The sequence below is a fragment of the Rattus norvegicus genome, chromosome 10, assembly GCF_021556685.1.
Source record: "Rattus norvegicus strain SHRSP/BbbUtx chromosome 10, alternate assembly SHRSP_T2T, whole genome shotgun sequence".
Lineage (NCBI taxonomy): Eukaryota > Metazoa > Chordata > Mammalia > Rodentia > Muridae > Rattus > Rattus norvegicus.
This window is the reverse complement of record NC_141543.1, coordinates 77,762,814-77,786,957: the sequence shown is the minus strand read 5'-3', so window position 1 is coordinate 77,786,957 and position 24,144 is coordinate 77,762,814. Positions and strand designations below refer to the sequence as shown.

Below are 24,144 nucleotides of genomic sequence, written 5' to 3'. Positions count from 1 at the left end.
AAGCAAAGAAAAGAATCCCAATATTTAGAAGGCAGAGGCAAGCTGATCTCTGTGAATCAGAGGCCAGTATGTGGTCGACACAGTGAGACACCCTGTTTCAATCAACAAAACAAACCCAAATCTTGAACATGCTTGGAAAGGGCTTTACAACTGAGCCACAGCTGCAGCCTTTGTGGTTAATTATTTTGTATAAAATATCTGCAGCTGGGCATGCCTATAATCCCAGCACTCTAGAGGCTGAGGGGGGAGAATCAGGAGTCCAAGGCCTATCCTCTACTACATAGTAAATTCAAGCCCAGACTGGGATACATAAGATCCTATCTCACAAAACCAAGACCCTGTCCCCTTAAAAGGTGGTTCCTACTGTATTTCTAGTTTGTAATGTGCGAGTTGCCAGCCTTTATAGGAAAGGGTTTAGTTGTCAGTTTCCTTATTCATATTTATTTTGTGCTGGGGCTTGAATCCGGTACGATCTACCAACTAGGCTAAGCCTTCTAGCCCTAGGTTTCTTACCCGAACTGTACGTAACGAGTTCGAGGCATCGGTAACAATTCTTTGCTTTTCCCACAGAAGGGACTAGGACCTGCCCCGCGAAATCCTCCTTTGAAGCACATTTCCCAGTTACGCCAGATTTTCCTGAAGGCTTTCCTGGCTTGAGAGCGTTTTCGGGGTAGGGACTGCCAAAACAAAATTAAACAAATAAAACCACTGGCAAGTTTCCAACCTCCTGTCTCAAGCTCTTCTTAGAAGCACCTGCGGGTGGGACCGCAGCAGCCGGACAGCCAACGCTCCGCGCCGCAGCGCGCCTGCGTATCGGAGCCCCTTTGTTGCTCCGGCGCTGGGGTCGGACTGCGCCTGCGTGCTGAGCCCGCAAGAACAAGTGCGCTGCGCCGAGGGCACCGGGTGAGGGCGAGCAGACCTCGAGCAGCCGCCGGCGCCGCTGCCGTTTTTACCATCGCAGCACAGTCCGGGGCTCAGGCCCAGGAGGCGGTGACCAAGGATGTCGTCCACCGCGGCTTTTTGCCTTCTCTCTACTCTGGGAGGGTATTTGGTCACCTCGTTCTTGTTACTTAAATACCCAGCGTTGCTCCACCAGAGAAAGAAACAGCGATTCCTCAGTAGGCACATCTCTCACCGCGGAGGTGAGAGGGGTCCCCAGAAACGGATGGCCGGGGATGGGGGAGGCTTCCTAGCAGGAGGTAGAGGGTGGGGATTCTGGAGAGGCTGAGGAAGAATGTGCTCCTGGAACTGGAGTGCTTCCTCAGACGAGTCGTCCGGAGGGGAGGGAAGGAAAGGGGTCTCGTGTCTCAGTCCTGGTGGGCGTCTCTGGGAAGCTAGGCTTCTGTGAGGAGGAGAAGCGCCTGATGAGAGACAGAAGTGGGGCGTTCCTCAGCCGATGGAAGAAGGATGATACGGAGGTCCCTTCTTGGCAGCCTGGCACAAAGCCGGTGCAGATCCAGGAGATACCGCAGGGGGAAGTAGGAAGAGTGCTTGGAATAGGCTGGTGGCTGAGTCCGTGGGGAAGAGATTGGGCTCCGGCAGAGCTGAGGATGTGCGAGTACCTGGAGCATGCTGAGGAGTCTGCGATGCCTGGTGACCTGGCCCACGCTCCACGCATTTATAACTGAGCTCTGGAGAGAAATGTCTCCAAACCAGGGACGTTTTCCAAGGTCACAGAGCTTGAACTGAAGTGGAACAGGGAACTTGGAGGGTTCGGATTCTGAGGACTCTAAACCTAGCACCTGGGTTTTGGGGGGGGGGGGTTGTTTGTTTGTTTGTTTGTTTTGGTTTTTATTTTGATTTTTGAACAGCACAATTTACCCCAGCAATGGTTAATAGGCTTCTGAAACACAAAAATATGATTTCGCTTATGATCTGTCAGTATTATTATTTTTTTAAAAATAAGTTTCTCTTGCAAAAGTATATTGCGATAAGGGTTGAAGCCAGTCCGGTCTGCCTTCTAATTTCCTAGAACAGGCCATGTCTTCATTTCTCGTTGCTGTTTAATAACGTGTCTTCATTATATTTCAATCTTAAGGTATAAAATATGAAAATTTTCGGTCACTTTAAACTTTTCTTTAGGTTGAATGTGGCACCGGGTTAAAATTGCTCGAAATGTACAGTTCAATGGTAAACTTGTATACTATAAAATTTGTTGGAGTACCACAATGATTTTTGGTTTTAGATTTCTCAAAGATGGGGTCTTGCTATGGCGTGCTGGCTGGTCTGCAAGTCACTATACCAGGCTGGTCGAGAACTCTGCCTCTGCCTTCCCAGCAATGGGACAACTATGCTGGGACCATGACTTCAGTTATGACAGATATGTCATAGAAATAAATGCATGATCATTCTTTTGTACATTGTAATCAGTTAAACACAGTTTCCCACTTTGTGTTTGTTTTCCTTTCAAGACAGGGTTTCTCTGTGTAGCCCTGGCTGTCCTGGGACTCACTCTGTAGATCAGGCCTAAAATTCAGAGATCTGCCTGCCTCTGCCTCCCAAGTGCTGGAATTAAAGGCCTTCACCACCATGTCCAGTTGCTGGTGATTAATATGTCTGCGTATAGGTGTATGGTGGTGTGTTTGCCTGTGAGTGTAGGCACATACATGATACAGAGCCATGTGGGGAGGTCAGAGAACAATATCACATATTGGGCCTTGTGTTTCGCTGTGTTTGAAATGAAGCCTTTTGTTGTTCGTGGCTGGATTCACCAGTAAGCTTGAGCTGGGGGTTGGAGATTCTCCTGTTTGGCCTCCCTTCTACCAGTAGGGGCGCTGGGATTACAAACCAGATGCTGGTTCTACTACTTGTGGCTCCTGCACCAGTTCTGGGGATCTGAACTGATATGATTTATCGATATCTATCCAGTCCAGCCCTTGCCAGTTTGTTTGTTTCTTGTTGTTTTTTTGTTTTTGTTTTTTTACTAGTCTTACTTACTGTGTAACTCAGGCTGGCTCTGAGCAGAACAGTCTTGAATCTGAGATGCTCCTGCCTCAGACTTCCTGAGTGCTGGCATCCCAGGTATTTGTGTCGTCAGTCTTCCCTTTGAAGACTGTTCTTTTGTGGCAGAAGCATGTCGTCATATTTTTGCATTGGTTTTGTAAACAACACACTAACACACTGTATGTCATCATGTATGTGAGGGTGTTAATGGCAGTATAATGGTAGCCAGATAATAACTACAATGTGGATTCATAGACAAAAACACCCGAAAGGTTATAGAAGGAGCTGGACCAATATTGCTTGCCTTCATACCATTTAAATCTAGATCACGGCCCGGGAGATGTGTGGAGGCACCTGTTGCCAGGTCAGGCAACCTGAGTTTGGTCCGAGGGACCCCACATGGTGGGAGAGGAGAGCTGACTCCCACAACTTGTCTGATTTCCATGTACCTGTGTGCACACACACAAAATAATTAATGTTAAAAAAAAATCCTGCGTAAGGATGCAAAATGAAGTGTTTCCTTTTTTTACCCTATCAAAGATGAACTGACCACAAACAATTAGGAAACACTACGTAAAGAAGGGGAAATGAATATAAACTGAAAACATTAGCGGCCTGGGAGATCATCACTCAGCTGGTAAGAGGACCCAAGTTTGATTCCCAGAACCCGTGTAAAAGATGCTGGGTGCAGTGGTCTGCTCATGTACTCCAGTGCTGGACGGGTGGGGACAGACACGTCCCTGGGGCTCTGGCCAGCTGACATAGTCTATGTGGTGTCTTTAAGGCCAGTGAGATATTCCATCTTTAAAAAAAAAAAAGTGTTAGGACTTTAGAAATGACACCTGAGGTTTTCCTCTGCAGACAAATGCCCAGCCATATACATACAATAAAAGTGTACAGTGAGACAATAAATAAAATTAACAGGGCTGTAGCCCTCAAACTGTGGAGGCTGGGGTAGGGAGAATGTAAGTGTGAAGCCATTCTGGTCCATCTGGTGAAATGGCTAAAGAACAAAAACAGTTGAGAGGTATAGGCAGGAATATCAGGAGTTCAAGTTCATCCTTGACTACATAGTGAGTTGGAAGCCACCTTGCGGTACAGAGCAATGATTGGTAAGATGGCTCAGTAGGTGAAGGGGTCAACTGACAATCTGAATTTGACCCCTGGGAGGACTCACATGATATGCCGTTTTTGTCACCTTGATACAAACCTAGACATATATCGGAGGAGAGGATTTCTCTCTCTCTCTCTCTCTCTCTCTCTCTCTCTCTCTCTCTCTCTCTCTCTCTCTCTCTCTTTTTTTTCTTTTTCTTTTTTTTTCCCCGAGGCATGATTTCTCTGTGTAGCCATGGCTGTCATGGAACTCACTCTGTAGACCAGGTTGGCCTTGAAGTCACAGATCTGCGGGTCTCTGCCTTCTGAGTATTAGGACTAAAAGCATGTGCCACCATTGCCTGGCGAGTAGAGGAAATCTTAATCGAGAAAATGCCTGCATCAGATTGCCAATGGGCCAGTCTGTAGGGCACTTTCTTGACTAATGATTGACACGGGAGGGCCCAATCCATTGTGGCCAGTGCCACCCCTGGGCAAGTGGTCCCAGATAGTATGGGAAAGCAGACTAATCAAGCTGTGAGAGACAAGTCAGAAAGCAGTCAGTGTTCCTCCATGACTTCTGCTCCAGTTTCTGCCTTCAGGTTCCTGGCATGCTTGAATTCCTGCCTCGCCTCCTTCAGTAATGGACTCTGATCTAGCAGTGTAGGCTGAAATAAACCCTTTCCTCCTCACACTGCTTTCAATAATAGGTTGTGGGTTTTTGCTTATTTGTTTTTATCACAGACAAGTTGTCTTCTGACCCGCATACGCACAACATGACATGTTATTCTCACCCGACTTGCATGAAATAAATAATGTGTAATAAGAACTTGCCTAACATGCATGAGGTTCCAAGTTTCATCCCCAGGGCCATATAAGCCAGATATGATAGGATTAGATAGATTAGATAATCTAATCATAGGATGAGCTAGGACTGCCCAGCACTGAAACACGGAGACATAGAAGTTCAGTCATCCTGAGATATGTAGTGAGTTCAGGGCTAGCCTGGAATGAATGGGCAAGACCCTGCCCAGAAAACAGAAGAAAGGATCTTGCTTGTTCGTAGAATTAATTGGGTTTTTTTTTTCTTCTTTTTCTTTTTTCTTTTTTTCGGACCTGGGGCCCGAACCCAGGGCCTTGCGCTTGCTAGGCAAGCGCTCTACCACTGAGCTAAATCCCCAACCCCGAATTAATTGTTTAATTGTAGGTCTGGAAACTGTAGTTACTTACTGAGAGAAACAAAAAAATTAATTAGGCTGTTTCTGTGAGTCATGTGATTATTGTCTGAGAGAAAGTGAATTCTAGCAAATTCATAAGGGAAGCCTTGCACTAAGTAATTCCTTGGAGAAGAACACTGTTTCTTAATTAGTCCCTCGGTTACCCTTCAGGCTTCACCATATGAGTCTAATCTCCAGGCATAGCCCTTTTGCAGTTTGCCTCCTAGCTTTACAGCAAACAGAAGACTATGGAAATCGTTTACCTATCAAAGGGAATGTCTGAGTAACATAAAAGTCTGCAGCCTAGTTCATGGTACAAAGGCAGGCTCACAAAGACTGTTTCTGTGGCTCTAACTAACGCTTTGTTTGGAGTGGCAGTTTGTTTTTTTTTGGAGCTGGGATCTCACTGTGTAGTAGTCTGGGCTAGCCTCAAACTCACAATTCTCCCTTGGCTTTATAAAGCTGGGATTATGGTCGCGAACCACCAAGCCACGCGCTGGCCATTAAAGTCCTTAGGGAAACTTAACTCACGGATGGTTGTGAGGATTTTAATGAAATACACTGAGTGCTAAGTGTCCTGTCTGCACCAGGCCTCCTGCACACTGCAAACTCCCTACCCCAACCCACATCTCCAGGCCTCTTGATCACCTATTCAGTATTGGTGATAGTTAAGCAATTTAATCAGTTAATAAGGTTTTAATGTGAACACATGAAAGGCAGGGACAGGAAATACCTGTGAGTTAGAGATCAGCCAGAAATATATATTAAGACCCTGTCTTTTAAAGGGGGGAGCGGGGAGAAGATCAAGATCATCCTTGGCTATATTTTGGGATCCCTGAGAAATAAATGTTTAAATCTTCACCACTCTGTTATCGGAAATAAATAAAAATGGAAACAAACTAAATGTGGATGTAATAAATAAGTTATAGAAAGAAGGTTATCACCAGACATTTTTTAAAAAATATTTATTTATTTTATTTATATGTATACACCGTAACTGTCTTCAGACACACCAGAAGAGGGCACCTGATCCCATTACAGATGGTTGTGAGCCACCATGTGGTTGCTGGGATTTGAACTCAAGTCCTCTAGAAGAGCAGTCAGTGCTCTTAACCTCTGAGCCATCTCTCCAGCCCTTCACCAGACATTTTTAAATGGCATAATGGCATATGTCCATGAAGGAAATTGCCCACCATTTCTACACTTAAGAAAGCAAATTATAAAAAAAAAAAAAAAAAAAAAAAAAAAAAAAAAAAGAAAGCAAATTATAGCCAGGCATGGTGCTAAACACTTTTGATCCCAGCACTCAGGAGACAGAGGCAGGCAGATTTCTATAAATTCAAGGCCAGCCTAGTCTACATAGTGAGTTCTAGGAGAGCCAGGGCTATGTAGAGAGACCCTTGTAAGGGTCTGAAAATGGCTGAAGGAAGACCCCAGGCTCAGACCGTATGCAAAGACAAAGCGTTTATTCTGCAGAAACTACCAGCATATGGGGATCAACCATTCTACAAAATAGCAACCCCAGACAAAGGTGCACAGGACTTCTTATAGGGAAGCAGGGAAACTCTCTAGAAGGATTAGCTAATCTAAAATTTCATTGGTGGATGCTAGGGCTCATAGGTGACCAGTGGTCTACATTCCTGTGTCATGAATGTTTAACCGTGGGATGAGACAGGGCTGCCCAGCACAGACGGCCCCTTCTGAGTTAAGATATTTTCCCATTTTTGTGGTTATTCCCAGGCTGTTCATTGGGAAGGGGTTGTGACCTTGTTTCTGGATTTTATGGTCTGTCCCTGGAACCTTCCTTTTGAAATTAGGCCTGGTCCTTAAATGGAGGCAGATGGAGTTTATGTCATCCTTTCACGCTATCTGGGAAAAAATTAAATGAATAAATAAAAACACAGATTATAAAGCCACTTGTAATGTAGGTATACCCATGGTCCCAGCACGCAAGAGGTGAAAGCAAGAGGTCTCGGGGCCCAAGGTCATCGTCATCTTTGGTTACGTAGTCTGTTTGAGACCAGCCTGGGTCACGGGAGACCTAGTGAAATAGGTGGACAACCTGTGTTTGGTGGTACACACCTTTAATCCCAGCACTCTGGGAGGCAGAGGAGACAGATCTCTGTAAGTTTAAATCTAGCCTGGTCTACACAGAGTTCCAGGCCAGCCAGGGCTACATAGTGAGATCCTATCTCAAAAAACAGAAAGAAACGACATAAAGTTAGTGCAGTGTGCACAGCTTTGGTCTCAGCATTCCGGAGACAGGGGCAGGATGGTTTCTGGGGTTTTGTTGTTTTTTTTTTTTTAATATTTATTTATTTATTTACTTACTTATTTAATTATAAGTACACTGTTACTATCTTCAGACACACCAGAAGAGGGCATCGGATCCCATTACAGATGGTTGTGAGCCACCATGTGGTTGCTGGGAATTGAACTCAGGACCTCTGGAAGAGCAGTCAGTGCTCTTAACCACTGAGCCATCTCTCCAGCCTGATTTCTGGGGTTTAAAGCATATACCACCACACCTGACTGAACCGGCCTTTTTACATAAAGGAAGAATGTATGATATTTGTGCTTGCCTTTCTGTGACTGGCTTATTGCTCCTAATATATACTCGTACAAATTCATCAATTCTTCTCTACTGGAAGCACTGTTCCCCATCCCCTATATGTTTATACCTAGCTAGCTGTTCAAGATTCAGGACATTTCTAGATGGCTGGGACAAGGGCTCAGTAGTAAAGGCACCTGTTCCCGGTTCTGACCACCTGGACTTAATTCCTGGAACACACATGGTTGTAGGGAAAACTGTACACTGCATGCAGGTCCATACATGTATACACACACGCACACACACACATACACATTTACACATACACACATACACACACACACACACACACTAAATGATGTAATAAAGTTTGGTTGGTTGGTTGGTTTTTTTTGTTGTTGTTTTTGTTTTTTTTTTTTTTTTTTCGGAGCTGGGGACCGAACCCAGGACCTTGCGCTTGCTAGGCAAGCACTCTACCACTGAGCTAAATCCCCAACCCCGGTTGGTTGGTTTTTTGAGGCAGGGTCTCTCCATGAAATCCTGGCTATCCCAGACCTCACTATGTAGACCAGGCTGTACTCAAACACTATATTTCTGCCTCCTGAGTGCTGGGATTACAGGAGTGTGCCACCATGCCTGGCCCTAAATAAGAAAAATTTTTTTGCTAGAGTATTTCTAGAACTTGATAAACTGTTCTTCATAACCCTATCAGCTGAGTAGTGTATCTTTAACTCCATCATCCAGGAGACAGGAGGATTTAGAGTTCGAATCCAGCCTGGGCTACATAGAGATCCTATCAAAAATGCCCTTGTTTCCCTTCCCAGTTTGTCGCCCTTTGTCCCCAAAAGTAACCCTGAGTCTTCTGTCATCTTCAGATGGTGTGTGACTTCTGGGGTCCCTTATACTCTTACATCAGTTTGCAAGGTCAAAACTGTGTTCACAAGATGCTATTTACCTCTTTACTGTGGTGTCTTCACCAGTGGTACAAAGCATCGGTGAATGTCTGGGTGTGTAGCTGCTGTACATGTCTTGCATATTTGGGGTCACTTCCTAGTATCTCCCTCCCGACTCAAAAAGCACCATCAGTTAAAGTTTCTACTGCCGTAGCACAAGTCGAAATCATGCACAAAATGTATTAGTTGTCGCTGTATTCTTCACTATCACGTGAGCACGGGATTTTTTTTTAAGATTTATTTATTTTATGTACAGCATTCTGCCTGCATATGTGACTGCAGGCCAGAAGAGGGCACCAGATCTCATTATAGATGGCTGTGAGCCACCATGTGGTTGCTGGGAATTGAACTCATGACCTCTGGAAGAGCAGTCAGTGCTCTTAACCACTGAGCCATCTCTCCAGCCCACAGGATTTATTTTTAAAGATTTATCTATTATATATAAGTAAACTGTAGCTATCTACAGACACACCAGAAGAGGGCATCAGATCTCATTACAGATGATTGCGAGCCACCATGTGATTGCTGGGAATCTAACTCAAGACCTCTGAAAGAGCAGTCAAAGATTTATTTATTTTATGTACATAAGTGGTCTATCTGCATATGTACTTACTTTTCCATGCCAGAAGAGGGCATCAGACCCCATTATAAACGGTTGTGAGCCACCATATGTCTGCTGGGAATTGAACTCAGGACCACTGGAAAAGCAGCCAGTGCGCTTAACTGCTGAACCATCTCTCCAGTAAGCACAGTTCTTTCTTTTTTTTTTTTAAGATTTATTCATTCATTATATATAAGTACACTGTAGCTGTCTTCAGACACACGAGAAGAGGGCATCAGATTCCATTACAGATGGTTGTGAGCCACCATGTGGTTGCTGGGAATTGAACTCAGGACCTCTGGAAGAACAGTCGGGGCTCTTAACCATTGAGCCACCTCTCCAGCCCGTAAGCACAGTTTTTAAAAGTCTGTATCACCTATGGATTTTCTTATTCATGTTGAATATGGTAGCTCTTGCATGCTAAGGCAGGTGGATTACTAAGAATTTGAGGGCCAGCCTAGGCTACTTAGTGAGTTTCAGGCTAGCCTAGGCTCTAAAGTAAAATCCTATCTCCTTTTTTTTTTCCTTCAGTTTTTGTTGTTGTTGTTGAGAGGTAGGTTTTTTTTGTTTTGTTTTTGTTTTTTGTTTTTTTTGGTTCTTTTTTTCGGAGCTGGGGACCGAACCCAGGGCCTTGCGTTTCCTAGGCAAGCGCTCTACCACTGAGCTAAATCCCCAACCCCGAGAGGTAGTTTCTTTGTGTTGCCCTGGCTGTCCTGGAACTCTCTTTGTAGACCAAACTGGCTTCCAACTCACAGCGATCCATGAGTGCATCCTGAGTGCTGGGATTAAAGGTGTGAACGACCATGCCTGACTAAAACCCTATCTCAAAATACCGTCCCCCAAACCTGAAAATTGAAGCTAGAGAGGTGGCTCTGAGGGTACAGGCGCTTGCTGGGCAACTGTAAGGATGGGAGTCTGAGTCCACACAACCCTGGAAAAGCCAGCTGTACAGATGTAGCTCGCACCTGTGATTCCAGCGCTCCCTGGAGGGGAGGGGAGGCAGGGATGAGCGCTCCAGGACCAGCTGGCCTGCTGTAGCAATGGGAACGACAGACACTCTCAGACACAGGAGAGCAGGCCTGACGTTGCCATCTGACAACCCTATGCTGAGGCATGTAGCCTTTATGGACAGACACGCACACGCACACATGTGTGCTTGCAAGTACAACCCCTAAAAACTACCGAGTATGTTGTAATCACAGAACGTGGATGGTGGAGGCAGGAGAATCAGGAGTTAAGTGTATCCACTATTACATAGGAGTTGGAGGCCAGCCTGGACTACGTGAGAACCAGTCTTTTAAAACAAGGGGGGAAATACCCTGAGGATTCCAAAGACAATGTGATAGAAATCCAACTCTGGCGTAGTTGGCTTTCTAGGCCTTGTGGCTGTTCACAGGTTAAACTGGCATTTGCCAGCTTTGACACCATGAACTTGCTGTGACTCTCACCTTTTCTTCAACCTGTTCGCTGTACATTCAGCACGGCATTTTCTGTTGTGTCTCTTCAACTCTCCACTGAACAGCAGCTTTCTTCTGTGGCTCTCCCTGTGTCATTTCCCAGGCTGCTCTCTGGAAGGCTGCCTGACCTGGAAAGATTTCAGGTTTCAAGATTTTTATGACATTGGATTTACAGAATCTGAACACCTTGTGGTCATCGTGGATGAGTATCATGCAGTGCCTGGGGTAGATGGTCTCTGAGTAGAAAGGAGGCCTCCCAGCCCGCATCGTGACCCTGTGAGGTCCTTATAGTTTCTTATATTATAATGCTAATAGACCTTATTTGCATGCCAGCAGTTGATGAAAAATCATTTATCCTAAAATGGATCCTGAAATAAACTGGTTTTAAAATTAGACAGCAAAGATCACAAAGGGGGAACTTTGAAGGTGTTTTAGGGATGCCCATGATCCAGGTGGACATAAAAGAAGTTCAGATGAAAGAATTGTGGGCTGAAGTGACAACTGAATTTAACAGCAGCTCATTTAAAGAGGGCTAGCTTTGTCTGTCTGTCTGTCTGTCTGTTTTTAAAGACTGTGTTCGGACTGGAGAAATGGCTCAATGGTTAAGAGCATTTCCTGAAGTCCTGAGTTCAATTCCCAGCAACCACATGGTGGCTCACATCTATAATGAGATCTGATGCTCTCTTCTGGTGTGTCTTAAGACAGCTACAGTGCACTCATATCAAAGAATGAATAAATTTGGAGCTGGAGAGATGGCTGAGTGGTTAAGAGCACCAACTGCTCTTCCAGAGGTCCTGAGTTCAAATCCCAGCAACCACATGTGGCTCACAACCATCTGTAATAGGATCTGATACCCTCTTCTGGTGTATACAGCTACAGTGTACTCATATACATTACATAAATAAACCCTTTTAAAAATGAATAAATTTAAAAAAACAATAAAGCCTGTATGCCGTAGCCCAGACTGTCCTCCAACTCCTGGGCTTTCTCTTTGCCTTCCAAATTCTAGGCCTATAGACATGGGTTACCATGCCTAGTTTATAGTACCATAGAGTACTGGCACTTAAATCTAGGACTTTATACAAGTTAGGCAATCTGTTAACTGAACTTTATCCCCAGTCCCACAAAAAAAAAAAAAAAAAAAAAAAAAGGGTTCAGTAGGGACATCAGTGACCTCCATGGACAGTGAAGGAACCGTTATCTGAAATCCTTTAAATACATATTTGTTGATTTTTAAAAAAAGACTGGAAAACAGGATTCCGCCCACCTCACCCATCTCTCTCTCTCTCTCTCTCTCTCTCTCTCTCTCTCTCTCTCTCTCTCTCTCTCTCTCACACACACACACACACACACACACACACACTTAAAAAAAAGTTCATTCTCATTTCTAGAGAAATAGAATACTCAACAGGACCAGTAAATGAACTTTACCCTCCCTGTTTCCACAGGTGCTGGAGAAAACCTGGAGAACACAATGGCTGCCTTCCAGCAGTGAGTACAGCACAAGGCCCTCTCTGTTTCCAGCCTATCACTGAATTGATGAGGATTCACAGAGGGCTGCAGTGTATTTGTGCCGCTCACTTGTGATAGCTGTTTCTATGAAATGCCTTTTTTATAGTTTGAAATATTACAAAGAGCGTTTGCCTTCTGCATAATTGTAAAAGTGGTCCAAAGAGACTCGGTTTACAGAGCTAGAAGCAGACATCTGGGACAAGGGACAGACAGCGAGCGTACAGAAAGAGCGAGTGAGACAGCTGTTACCCTGGCTGCTGCTGAGGAACAGGACCAAGTGTCTCTGTGTCCAGGAGTTTCTGTTGAGCAGGTCCTGCAACCAGGGTTCTTCTCGGGATCCTCTTGTGTGCTGATGTTAGTTTTTAATAAGATGAGTTAGTGGGCTGGGGATTTAGCTCAGTGGTAGAGCGCTTACCTAGGAAGCGCAAGGTCCTGGGTTCGGTCCCCAGCTCTGGAAAAAAAAACAAAAAAAAAAAAAATAAGATGAGTTAGTGGTTTTGTTTATATTGGATTCATATTTCACACAGAGGCCTTTTCAAGGCTCTGTGGTGGTAGTAAAAGCTGCAGAAGACACTGATTGGAGCCCTTGTTCTTTGTCTCAGAGCCAGTGTTTACCATCAGCCTGTTTTCCTCTTTCTGAATACCAAAACCGGTTATGAAGCAAGGCCAATGAAAAGAAGACATTACCTAGTTACGCTTAATGAGAAAAAAAACTTCTAATGTAATTTTAAGCCATTTTAAGATGGGGTACCCCCCTCCTCTGTTCACTAGGGTGGTCTCACATTCCTAGGCAATTTGGAAACATTTTCTATGTAGCTAGAGCTAACCAGGAGGGTTTGCTTGTCTGTTGTGGTGGAGATTGAAGCCAGAGCTTTCTGCATGTTAAGCGCGCACTCCATGACTGAGGTACTCCCACATCCCAGCAGAATTTGGTCTAAATTTCTGCTTTTCACCATTTAGTGACATCTTAAAGATTATTTTTCTTCTCAGAGGTTGCTCATACCTTTCTTCCTGGCACTGGGGAAGCAGGGGCAGGCAGCTGTGTGACTCCCAGACAGCCAGAGTTCTATGGCAACGGTGATAGAGTGACTTCAAGAGGAACTTGATCCTCAGTTTGTGGCTCTGCTGCCAGAATTTGGGGAGCCAGGAACTTGAGTGATAGCATCTCAGCCAGGGGGTATAGCCAAATATATTGGAATTCCCCTGTATCCAAACTTCTCTCTGCCTGAGCTTCATTCCCCAGTCAGTAGTCCGCTTCAGCGTAAAGTGATGCCTGCCTCTGTATGTAACTCCTGGGAGGGTGATCTCTGCTCTTGCCCTGAGGATTAGAAATGGCGTCTCAGCCAGCAGTGGTGACACATGCCTTTAGTTCCAGCACGGGGGAGAAACAGAGGCAGGTGCATCTCTGTGAGTGAGAGCCAGCCTGGTCTACAGAGTGAGTTCCAGGACAGACAAGGATACACAGAGAAACCCTCTCTCAACAGACAAAACAAACAAGCAAATAATGGCTCAACAAATTTTGAAATAAAACCCCAAATCATGTTCTGTGAAATATCCTTCCATGTGGCTTTCTTGCAGGGTTTTTTTTTTTTTTTTCTTCCTCTCATTCTCTGACATCTTGCTTAGGCTCTGACACTCCTAAGTCTCACTAGTTGGTTGCTAAAATAGAATTGGAGCAGCATACCCCAAAAAACAAGCAGGACGTTAGCAGAAGACTGGTAAAGGAGACAGCCGTCCTTCGTGGTAAGCATAGAACCTAAAACTAAAGAACTGCACTGCTCGAATGCAAAGGGAACTAAGTCCTTGTTGAGGCAGGTTCTCACAGACGAGGCTGCCCCAGAGGGATTCCAGACTGACCCTCCACCTCCCAGCGCTAAGGTTACAGTCATGTCCCACCACACCCTGCAAAACCTGATTCTTAGAACTAATAAAACTAGGTTATTAAACTGGGCCACATAGGTAAATACCCAGAGGACAGTGGGATACTTATATGTGTGGGTAGGAGAAAGAAGAAAGTTATATTAGCAACACCTGGAAGTGTAGTACTTGGTATATAGTCAAAATAATTAAGTCGGTGCCCTGACTCTCATAACTTGTGTGTGTGCATGCACACATCTGTGCAGGAGTCGGTTCTCTTCCTTTCACATGTCTCTCTAATTCACTGAGCCATCTTGCCAGTCTCTGCTTCTATCTATCTATTCATCTGTCCATCCATCCATCTACAATCTATCCATCCATTTAAGTGGAATGTACTCAAGTTTGATGGTCATTAAAGGGAGAGGGCATGTATAAGGAGCCCAGTGTAAGTAGTCTTTGGAGGCTGATCGCTGTGTTATTTGAGACGCACGCACGCACGCGCGCACACACACACGCACGCACGCACACACGCACGCACGCACACACACACACACACAGATTTTTTTTTTTTTTTTTTACAAACAAAATATGTTGGGGTTGGGGATTTAGCTCAGTGGTAGAGCGCTTGCCTAGCAAGCGCAAGGCCCTGGGTTCGGTCCCCAGCTCCGAAAAAAAAAAAAAAATATGTCATGTGCATGTGTTTAAGACATTGCTATTAATTTAAACACAGCTGACTTAATAAATTTTGTGTTTTTAGGCTAATACTTCAATACTAATTACCATATTTGTGCAATGGGAGTAATACAGTTTCAGTGTTGTGTTGAATAAGTGGAATTCAAATCAGTTTCTTAACAGGACCTTTTGGAAGTTTGTTGTTTGTTTGTTTTTAGTTAGAAGTTTGAGAGATGGCTGAAGAGTTAACAGTGAGTACTGCTTTTGCAGAAGACCCTCACAGCTGCCTGCCTCCAGCTCCAGGGGCTCCAACATCCTCTTCTGGACTCTCAACCGTACTCATATGTGCTGAGACCCAAACCTGGGTCATCCACACAAACAGTATATCCCTGCTGAGCCCTCTTCTCAGCCCTTGGACGTTTACTGTATTGTTTCAGTGGCGTCTTGTTTTGTTTCCATGTCTTCTCTCTCTCTCTCTCTCTCTCTCTCTCTCTCTCTCTCTCTCTCTCTCTGTGTGTGTGTCTGTCTCTGTCTCTCTCTGTGTGTCTCTGTCTCTCTGTGTGTGAGAGAGCAGTGGGGGTGTCTCATATAACCAAGACTGACCTCAACTTCCCATGTAGTTGAAACTGGCCTTGAACTCCTAATCCTCCTGTTTTTAGGTCTCAGGTGTTGAGATTACAGATGCCATCACTATCCCTAGCACCTCCCTCCCTCCCTGCCTCCCCCTCTTCTCTCCTTCTCCCCCCCCCTTCCCTTCCCCCCCTCCCACCTTCGTCTCTTTTGAAGCAAGGCTTCTCTTACGTAGTTCTTGCTGTCCTGGAGCTCTCACTATATAGATCAGGCTGGCCTTGAACTCAGGGATCCTTCTGCCTCTGCTTCCTGAGTGAATTGCTGGGATTACAGGTGTGTGCTACCATGTCTGACTGCTGCATCTGATTTTAATGATGCATGATTTTAATGTACACTCAATGATGCATAGACATGAGTTGATAAATATGGGACTCTCCCTAAAAATTTACTTGAGGGCATGGCTTTGCCTTATTGTGCATGCACTCAACAAAATCAGGCTGAATCTCTCCTGAACCATGTTGTGTCAGGGACTCATCTGAGTGGAATGTACTCGAGTTTGATGGTCATTAAGGGGAGAGGGCATGTTCATGGAGCCCTGTGCGAGTAGTGGTTAGAGGATATAGGTGTGTTGTTAGAGACAGAGAGAGGGACAGAGACATACAGAGGCAGAGCGGAAGTATTTCAGGGGAAGGAGCTGGGCTTCCAAGTGAGAGAAGACTGGGGTGTGCTCACAGCACCCAAGCCAAGTACAGTCTGTTTACTAAACTGCTCCCCACAGGAGCCTGCCTCAACAGCGCTCACAGTAAACCTAGGCAGCTCTCTGTGTCTCCTAGAACTCACTGTATATCCTAGGTTGGACTCAACACGGGAGGCATTCTCCTGCCTCAGCTTTTCAAGTGAGCTCTAGACTTTCTTTCCGTAGTGAGTTTTGCAGTTGAATGTCTGCTTATATGCTTACTAGGCATTTGTGATTCCCTATTACTGAGAAGCCCTACTGTGCACAGCCCCACCAGAGACACAAGAGACTCTTCAGTTTAATGTGGCTCTGAAGCCTTCTGTTGTTACACTTAGTTTAGTGGTTGAATTTCATCTCTAGGGTTTTTCCTTATTTTTACCGTTACATTTCTGTCCCTGACAAACTTCTTTCGTTTTTGTATTCCTTTCCAAAGTCAGCCTGTCATTGCTCCCTTCCTCTTCTGGTTTTCTGCTTTTGTTTTGTTTTGTTTTGAGACAGGATATCTTGTATCCTAAACTGGCCTTGAACTTCACCCTACATAGTTGAGGATGGCCTTGAACTCCTTATCCTGCTGGAACTGCATGCTGAGATTCCAGCTCACCTGGCTATACTTTCTTTGCGCCACTTCCTAGATCTCCCTTTCTCTGGAATCCATTGTTTTGTTTTCATTTCTCACTGTGTAATCTTCCTGCCTCCTCCCAAGTGCTGGCATTCCAGCCAGGAATCCACCACAGACCTTCCTATAAGTATGCTTGATCAAGATGATAAAGCACCCACTCTGTCTTAAATCTTGATACTTTTATATGTGTGGAAATACAGGCCACAAGAAGAAAGCTTGCCCTAAGTTGTACTAAGCTATCAGGAACTGTTACCCACATCTCTTAATTTCTGGTCAAGTTATTTTTCCCATTGTATCGAAATGTCAGGATTAACCGTAGCTGTCAATGGAAGAGACAACGAGATTCACTTATTATAAGTCACATCATTTTAATAACATATAAGATTACAACATCACGGGCTGGAGGGATGGCTCAGTAGTTAGGAGCATTGACTGCTCTTCCGGAGGACCTGAGTTCAAATCCCAGCAACCACATGGTGGCTCACAACCATCTGTAATGAGATCTGATGCCTTCTTCTGGTGTCTGAAGACAGCTCCAGTGTACTCATATATGATAAATAAATCTTAAAAAAAAAAAAAAAAAGATTACAACATCACATTGATGAATGATGATAATGTGGTTGGACTGTTCAGTGTCATAGATTACTTTGAATTTAAAAATCAGAATTTTCATATCTAGTTCATGTAAAGTAAACATTTACTGGGTTTCAAAGTGCCATTTTCTTTTCTGTCTTCAGCGCAGTTACCATTGGGACGGACATGTTAGAACTGGACTGCCATATCACAAAAGATGAGCAGGTTGTAGTGTCACATGATGCAAATCTGAAGAGGTCAACTGGGGTCAATGTAAACGTCTCTGATCTCAAATACTGTGTAAGTAAAAGCATAAATTAGTATCATTCTGTTTAAGGGTAATGTTTTTAAGGCAGAAGAGAGCCTAATGTCACTTCATAAATAACTTTTGAAAATGATGATTAAGCTGGTGTAGTGGCTCATAGCTCTAACACTGGTACTTGGGTAGCAGGAGGCGTGTCAAAGACTCGAAGCCACTCTGGGCTCCTGTCTCAAACAAACAAGTAAACAAACGACTGGAGAAATGGCTTTGTGGTTGGGAGCACTGACTTCTTCCACAGGACCCCAATTCCATTCCCAGTACCCACATGGGAGCTCACCACTGTGTGTAACTCCAGTTCCAGGGGATCTGATACACTTTTCTGCCCTCTGTAGGTACTGGGCAAGTAGTCGTGCACAGACATACATGCCAGCAAAAGACTTCCAAAAAAGGAAGGAAAAAGGTGGACAAAACCCAAACAACCAAGTTCCTAACGAATGACAGTGTCTCAAATAAATGTAAAAGGAAGAGATGCTGATGTGCATTGTATCCAGTGAGGGGTTTGTACAGTTCAAACCATCTTTGGGGACCTTCATCTTGTTTTCTTAGATAGTCTGATGTAGCCCAGGCTGGCCATGAACTCCCTGTGTAACTTAGGATAACCTTGGACTTCTGATAATTTTGCTTTCACTTTCCCAAATGCTGGCATTGTAGGCACAGACAATTTACTCGGGGGCTAAGATAGATCCCAGGACCTCACGGATACTAGGCAAGTGCTACATCCCTAGCCCCCAAATTACTGCTATAAATGTTTTGATAAAATTAACCATCATCAAATATGAAACGACATTACAATTCAATTGTCTGTTTGAGTCATGCTTAATATAGGAATTAGTTTGGCCTTGCAGTGTAGGAAATCATCATTTAGAACCTGATGAAGGACTATCGAGATGGCTTAGCACTTAAAAGTGATTGTGAGGAAAGCTGACACCCTGGGTTTGATCTCAGAGCCCAATTTGAGAAGCCAGTTGAGGGACTGGAGAAGTGGCTCAGCAGTTAAGAGCACTGACTGCTCTTCCAGAGGTCCTGAGTTCAATTCCTATCACCTACATCCTGTCACCTACATGGTAGCTCACAACTGTCCGTAACTCTAGTTCCAAGGGATCCAGCACACTCACACAGACATATATTCAGGTAAAACATCAGGGCTTATAATAAAATAAAATAAATAAATGAAAGGAAAGATAAAGAATGGATGAAGTACCGTGCATTTGTGATCCCAGCACTCCTACCACAAGATAGGGTGTGGAGACAGGAAAAGAAACAGCCATCCTGAAGCACTTGGGGCAACAGAGACACCAAGCAAGATCCTACTTCACACAAGGTAGAAGGAAAAAGCTGATTCCCAGAGGTTCTCTTTTGACCTCCAGGAGCTGCGCCCCTCCCCCCACTTTAAAAAATCTATTGATATGAGAAAAATTTAAAGAAAAAAAAATGTGGGCTCAGAGGCATTTGAGGCCGAGCCTGACAATCTTGAGTCTCATCCTGGGATCTAATGGCAGAAGGAGAGAACCGACTCCTGCATTGTGTCTTCTGAGTGCACTGTGTTACATTTGTGCTCTCACACACATGCTAAATGAATGTAATTTTAAGCTATGTAACTCATTTTTTTTTTCCGTTAGGGTAACATGACCACCTTCCTTCTGCCTTGGACAGGGGTCTTGGCCCTTTCTTTTTTCTCTCTTTTTTTTTTTTTTTTCGGAGCTGGGGACCGAACCCAGGGCCTTGCGCTCGCTAGGCAAGCACTCTACCGCTGAGCTAAATCCCCAACCCCAAGCTATGTAACTCATAAATCATATATGTTCACAGCAGTAATCCTGATAAGTGTAAGAAAGACACAGCAACTAATTTTGCCACGTGAAGAAAACTGCCTGGAACATGCTACAGTCTGTTGCTATATACTCTGTTGGTTTTCTATGAGATAGAAATTATGTGTATTACGTTTCAAATACTTTACTCTAATGGGTATGATGACAAATGCCTATAATTACAACATTCAAAAGCTGTGCCTCTATTTAGCCTGGTGGTGCACTCAGAAGGCAGGGGCAGGCAGTCTGAGGCCAACCTGATCTACAGAGCAAGTTCCAGGACAGCCAAGGCTACACAGAGAAATGCTGTCTTCAAAAACATAATTAAAAAAAAAAAAAAAAAAAACATGATGAGGATGATGGGGGCAGGGGGCAGAGAGATGGCTCAGCGGTTAAGAGCATATACTGCTCTCACAGAGGGTCTGAGTTCAGTTCCCAGCCCCGACATTATCCAGTACTAGGATATCCAACATCTCTTACCTTCAAAACCATTTCTACTCACACATATGTACACACAGACACACAGACACACACACACACACACACACACACACACCCCTACATATAATTAAAAATAATAACAAATATTTTATATAAGTAACTGAGGAGGCAAAATGTTAAAATATATTTAAATTTAAGTAGTACAGATTTGTACCTTTGTATAAATAATTATATCATGAATTTGCCTCTGGAAGTGCTAAAGGATGTTATGTTTAAATGTATGCTGTGTCTTCCTCTTTTTAAAAGAAAATCTTTGTTATGATTTGAGACACTGAAGCACTTTTTGTTTTTGAGAGCTAACCATTTTTCTATCATATCTTTTAAAGGAGCTCCCACCTTACCTTTGCAAACTGGATGTCCCATTTCAGAGAGGTAACATTTCTTTTTTATGGTTTAAACACTGACATGAAAGTATATTCCCGGGGTTGGAGATTTAGCTCAGTGGTAGAGCGCTTGCTAGGCCCTGGGTTCGGTCCCCAGCTCCGAAAAAAAGGAAAAAAAAAAAGAAAGGAAAAAAAAAAGAAAAAAAAAAAAAGAAAGTATATTCCCATATGCTGAGAATCACAGTAGTTTTTGGCTAATAGTATTATTCTGTGACCTAACCTCTGACTTACAATCTAAAGCCTTGATTGATGACTCTCTGATTCTGAGACTGATTGGCCCAAAGATATATAACTGTATCACTGTGCTTAAATTCACTGGACAACTAATGAAGCCTGTATATCGTAATAATTATATGAATTTAGTTTCCTGGAGATACTTTTTACTTTGTTGGGGGTGGGGTGGGGAGCAGGGTGCCTGTCTTGAGAGAATCAGTCTGTCTCTCAGCTGGCCTTGGATTCACTGTCTTTCAGGCTGGCCTCCAACTCACAGCAGTCCTCCTGCCTCAGCCGTCAAAGTGCTGAGGGTTGTAGAAACAAGCCACCATGCCTGATTGCTTTGTACTTCTCCCTTTTCTTTCTTTTTTTTTTTTTAATATTTATTTATTTATGTATGCGAGCACAGTGTCTCTTGTATTCAGACACACCAGAAGAGGGCATCAGATCCCATTATAGATGGTTGTGAGCCACCATGTGGTTGCTGGGATTTGAACTCAGGACCTCTGGAAGAGCAGTCAGTGCTCTTAACCACTGAGCCATCTCTCCAGCCCTACTTCTCCCTTTTCTTTTTCTGGTTTTTGCTTTTTGGGTTTTTTTGTTTGTTTGTTGGTTGGTTGGTTTTTTGGGGTTTTTTTTTTTTTTTTTGTACTCCTAAATGAAGTTTGGTAGCATTGCCACTACTTACAGTAGTTGTCCATTATAAATATAATAAAGGAGAAATAAATAAATAGAAAAGGCCTCTTGGAGAGGGCTTAGCTAATCCAGCATTTGCTTGTTTGTATCTGTGTATGTGTGTCTGTGCACCTGTGCCATTTGTGCACACGCTTGTGCACCGTGGTGAGCTTGTGGACCTGAGAGGACAGTTGAAGTGGTTCAGTGCTCTCCTCGCACCTTGTACGTTCTGGGGTTCAAACTCAGGTCATCAGGCTTGGTGATAATTGATTGCCTTTACCCATAGAGCCACCTCACCAGCCCACAGATACAGTCCTGCTCTGCAGCCCAGACTGATCTGGGATTCACCATGTAGTCAAGGGGCCTCAAACCTTGGCTTCGTTTCCTCTGTGCTCCACCAGGCCCAGCTTCTGAGTAGCTTATACTGTGAACATTAAGAAGCCCTGTCAGTGGGATTGGGGATTTAGCTCAGTGGTAGAGCGCTTGCCTAGCAAGCGCAAGGTCCTGGGTTCCGTCCCCAGGTCTGGAAAAAAAAAAGAAAAAAGAAAAAAGAAGCCCTGTCAGTGGGCTGGAGAGATGGCTCAGTGGTTAAGAGCACTGACTGCTCTTCCAGAAGTCCTGAGTTCAATTCCCAGCAACCACATGGTGGCTCACAACCATCCCTCTTCTGGTGTGTCTGAAGACAGCTACAGTGTATTCATATAATGTGAAGATATTTCTGCCACATGTAGGCTGTCAGTCACCCTGTCAGTTTTTATTTAATTTAATTTGTGTGCATGCATGCATGCGTGCGTGTGTTTGTATGTATGTATGTGTGTAGTTTGTCATGGTTTGCATTTTGGAGATCAGAGGATAACTTGTGAGAGGTGATTCTCCCTTTGACAATGTATTGAGCTAAGGTTGTCAGGCTTGGCAGCTCCTGAGCTATGCACAGGCCTCAAGCGATTTATTCCTTAATAAAATACTATGAGTACCACGAGAGATAGAGTTTGAATTACCCAGTATAGTGCTGGACACAGAGCTCAGTGGTCAATCACCTGTTGCGTTAGAGTTGAAGGCCAGGTGTGATGGTTCATACTGTAATCCCAGCACTGGAGACCGAGGCAGGAGAATCACCACAAGTACATGGCCAGATCAGAATACAAAGTGATTCACAGAAATTCACAAAAGCTGGGGCTGCAGACATGGCTCAGCAGCTGAGAGCTCTCGCTGCTCTCACAGAGAACCTGGATTCAGCTTTCAGCACCCACATGACTGCTTACAACCTCAATTCCAGAGGCTGTGATGCGCCGCCCCCCCAACCTCCAAAGGCTCCTGCACAAATGTAGTGCACACTCAGGCATACACAAAGTTTACACACGTATGCATAAAATAAGTTTTAAAATATTCTTTAGATTAAACAGCAAAGGCAGGGTGGGCTCAGAGAAGAAAAGAAAGGTAAAGAAAAGTCAGGGGAAAAAACCCCGAAAGTTCCTAGGTATGGTGATTGATACCTTTAATCCTAGCACTTGTGAGGCTGAGGCTGGCAGATGTCTTTGAGTACCAGGCCAGCTAGGACCACAGTGAGACCTCGTCTCAAAAAATCAAAATAAAGGCCTGGAGAGAGAGCTCAGTGCCCAAGCCCGCCTGCTGCTCCTCCCAGGGGACTTAGTTTGGTTTCCAGTGCTCATGTTGTTGGCTCCCAGTTCACCTCTGGCTTCAGGGACCTTGATGCCTCTTCTGGCCTCCTTCAGCAATCACACACGTGCACACAGACACACAGACATACAGACAAACTAAAGTAGAATAAAAATAATAGAATAGGGGCTGGAGAGATGGCTCAGCGGTTAAGAGCACTGACTGCTCTTCCAGAGGTCCTGAGTTCAATTCCCAGCAACCACATGGTGGCTCACAACCATCTGTAATGGGATCTGATGCCCTCTTCTGGTGTGTCTGAAGACAGCTACATGTACTCATAAAAAATAAAAAATAATAGAATAAAAATGAAAAGTCACCATTTGTAAGTTTTGATTTGTCTTCACTTAAGTATCCTTAATATACACTGGTTTGAGGAAATGCCTTTTTCATTCTTTTACTTTATATTAAACTTTCTGAGCCTCTGTCAATACGAGATTGGACTTAATGAAGGTCAAGATGTGAAGTTTCTAGCTGCATCTGCAACACGGTGGGCAGGGTTTCTCTGTGTAACAGCCCTGGCTATCCCGGAACTCACTCTGTAGTGTAGACTGGTCTCAGACTCACAGGGATCTACTTGACTGTCCCTCCTGAGTGCTGAGACTAAAGGCATGTGACACCCAAGTGCTGAAGATAATGATTGAATGTTTTTACTTTTATTTTCCTCGATAGAGCACTGTCAAACTCCACAGGTTTATTATTATTCTCATCATCACCACCACCACCACCATCATCATCATCATCATCATCATCATCATCATCATCATCATCATCTGGCCTTGAACTCACTGTATAGACCAGGTTGATCTCAAGTTCACAGAATCCCACAAGCTTCTGCCTCCAGAGTGTTGGGATTAAAGGTGTGGACCACAATACTTAGCTAGACTCCACCAATGTTAAAGAAAAAAAACCTTTGGGCCTAGGAATTTCAGTCAGCCTGTAGGGTACTTGCTTGCAAACATGAGGTACGGGCCTTTATAATCCCAGCATGGTGTTGGGTGGGGGAGGGCAGGAAGACTACAAATGCCAGCCTGAGATACATGAGGCCCTGTTTGAAAAAAAGGAAAAAAGCCTGTCTTTCTTCCTGGTTTTATGTCTTCTCATAAAGTCTTAAACTTAGGAATGTAGAGAGGTCTCTGAAGCCAGCTAGCCCGGTCTTCCCTTACCGAGAAGGAAACTGAAGTCGCAGAGATTAACTTGATCAAGGTCATATAACAA

The 24,144-nt window shown here is 44.2% G+C and overlaps 1 protein-coding gene across 4 annotated transcripts in view; it reads left to right on the top strand.

Moving 5' to 3' along the window:
• The first annotated feature begins 911 nt into the window (after positions 1-911).
• The window catches only part of Gdpd1 (glycerophosphodiester phosphodiesterase domain containing 1), a 43,377-nt gene continuing 20,144 nt past the window's right edge, over positions 912-24,144 (top strand). For 3 of the 4 annotated variants that reach the window (XR_015630622.1, XR_015630621.1, XM_087572120.1), the window contains exons 1-4: positions 912-1,142; positions 12,263-12,305; positions 17,518-17,653; positions 20,308-20,353. Coding sequence is in view for 2 of the 4 variants with exons in the window: in XM_087572120.1 (XP_087428246.1) it covers positions 1,001-1,142; positions 12,263-12,305; positions 17,518-17,653; positions 20,308-20,353 (367 nt within the window). In the remaining 2 variants the exon portion in view is untranslated. The remainder of the gene's footprint in view (positions 1,143-12,262; positions 12,306-17,517; positions 17,654-20,307; positions 20,354-24,144) is intronic. The other variant, NM_001044238.2, reaches the window with a different exon arrangement.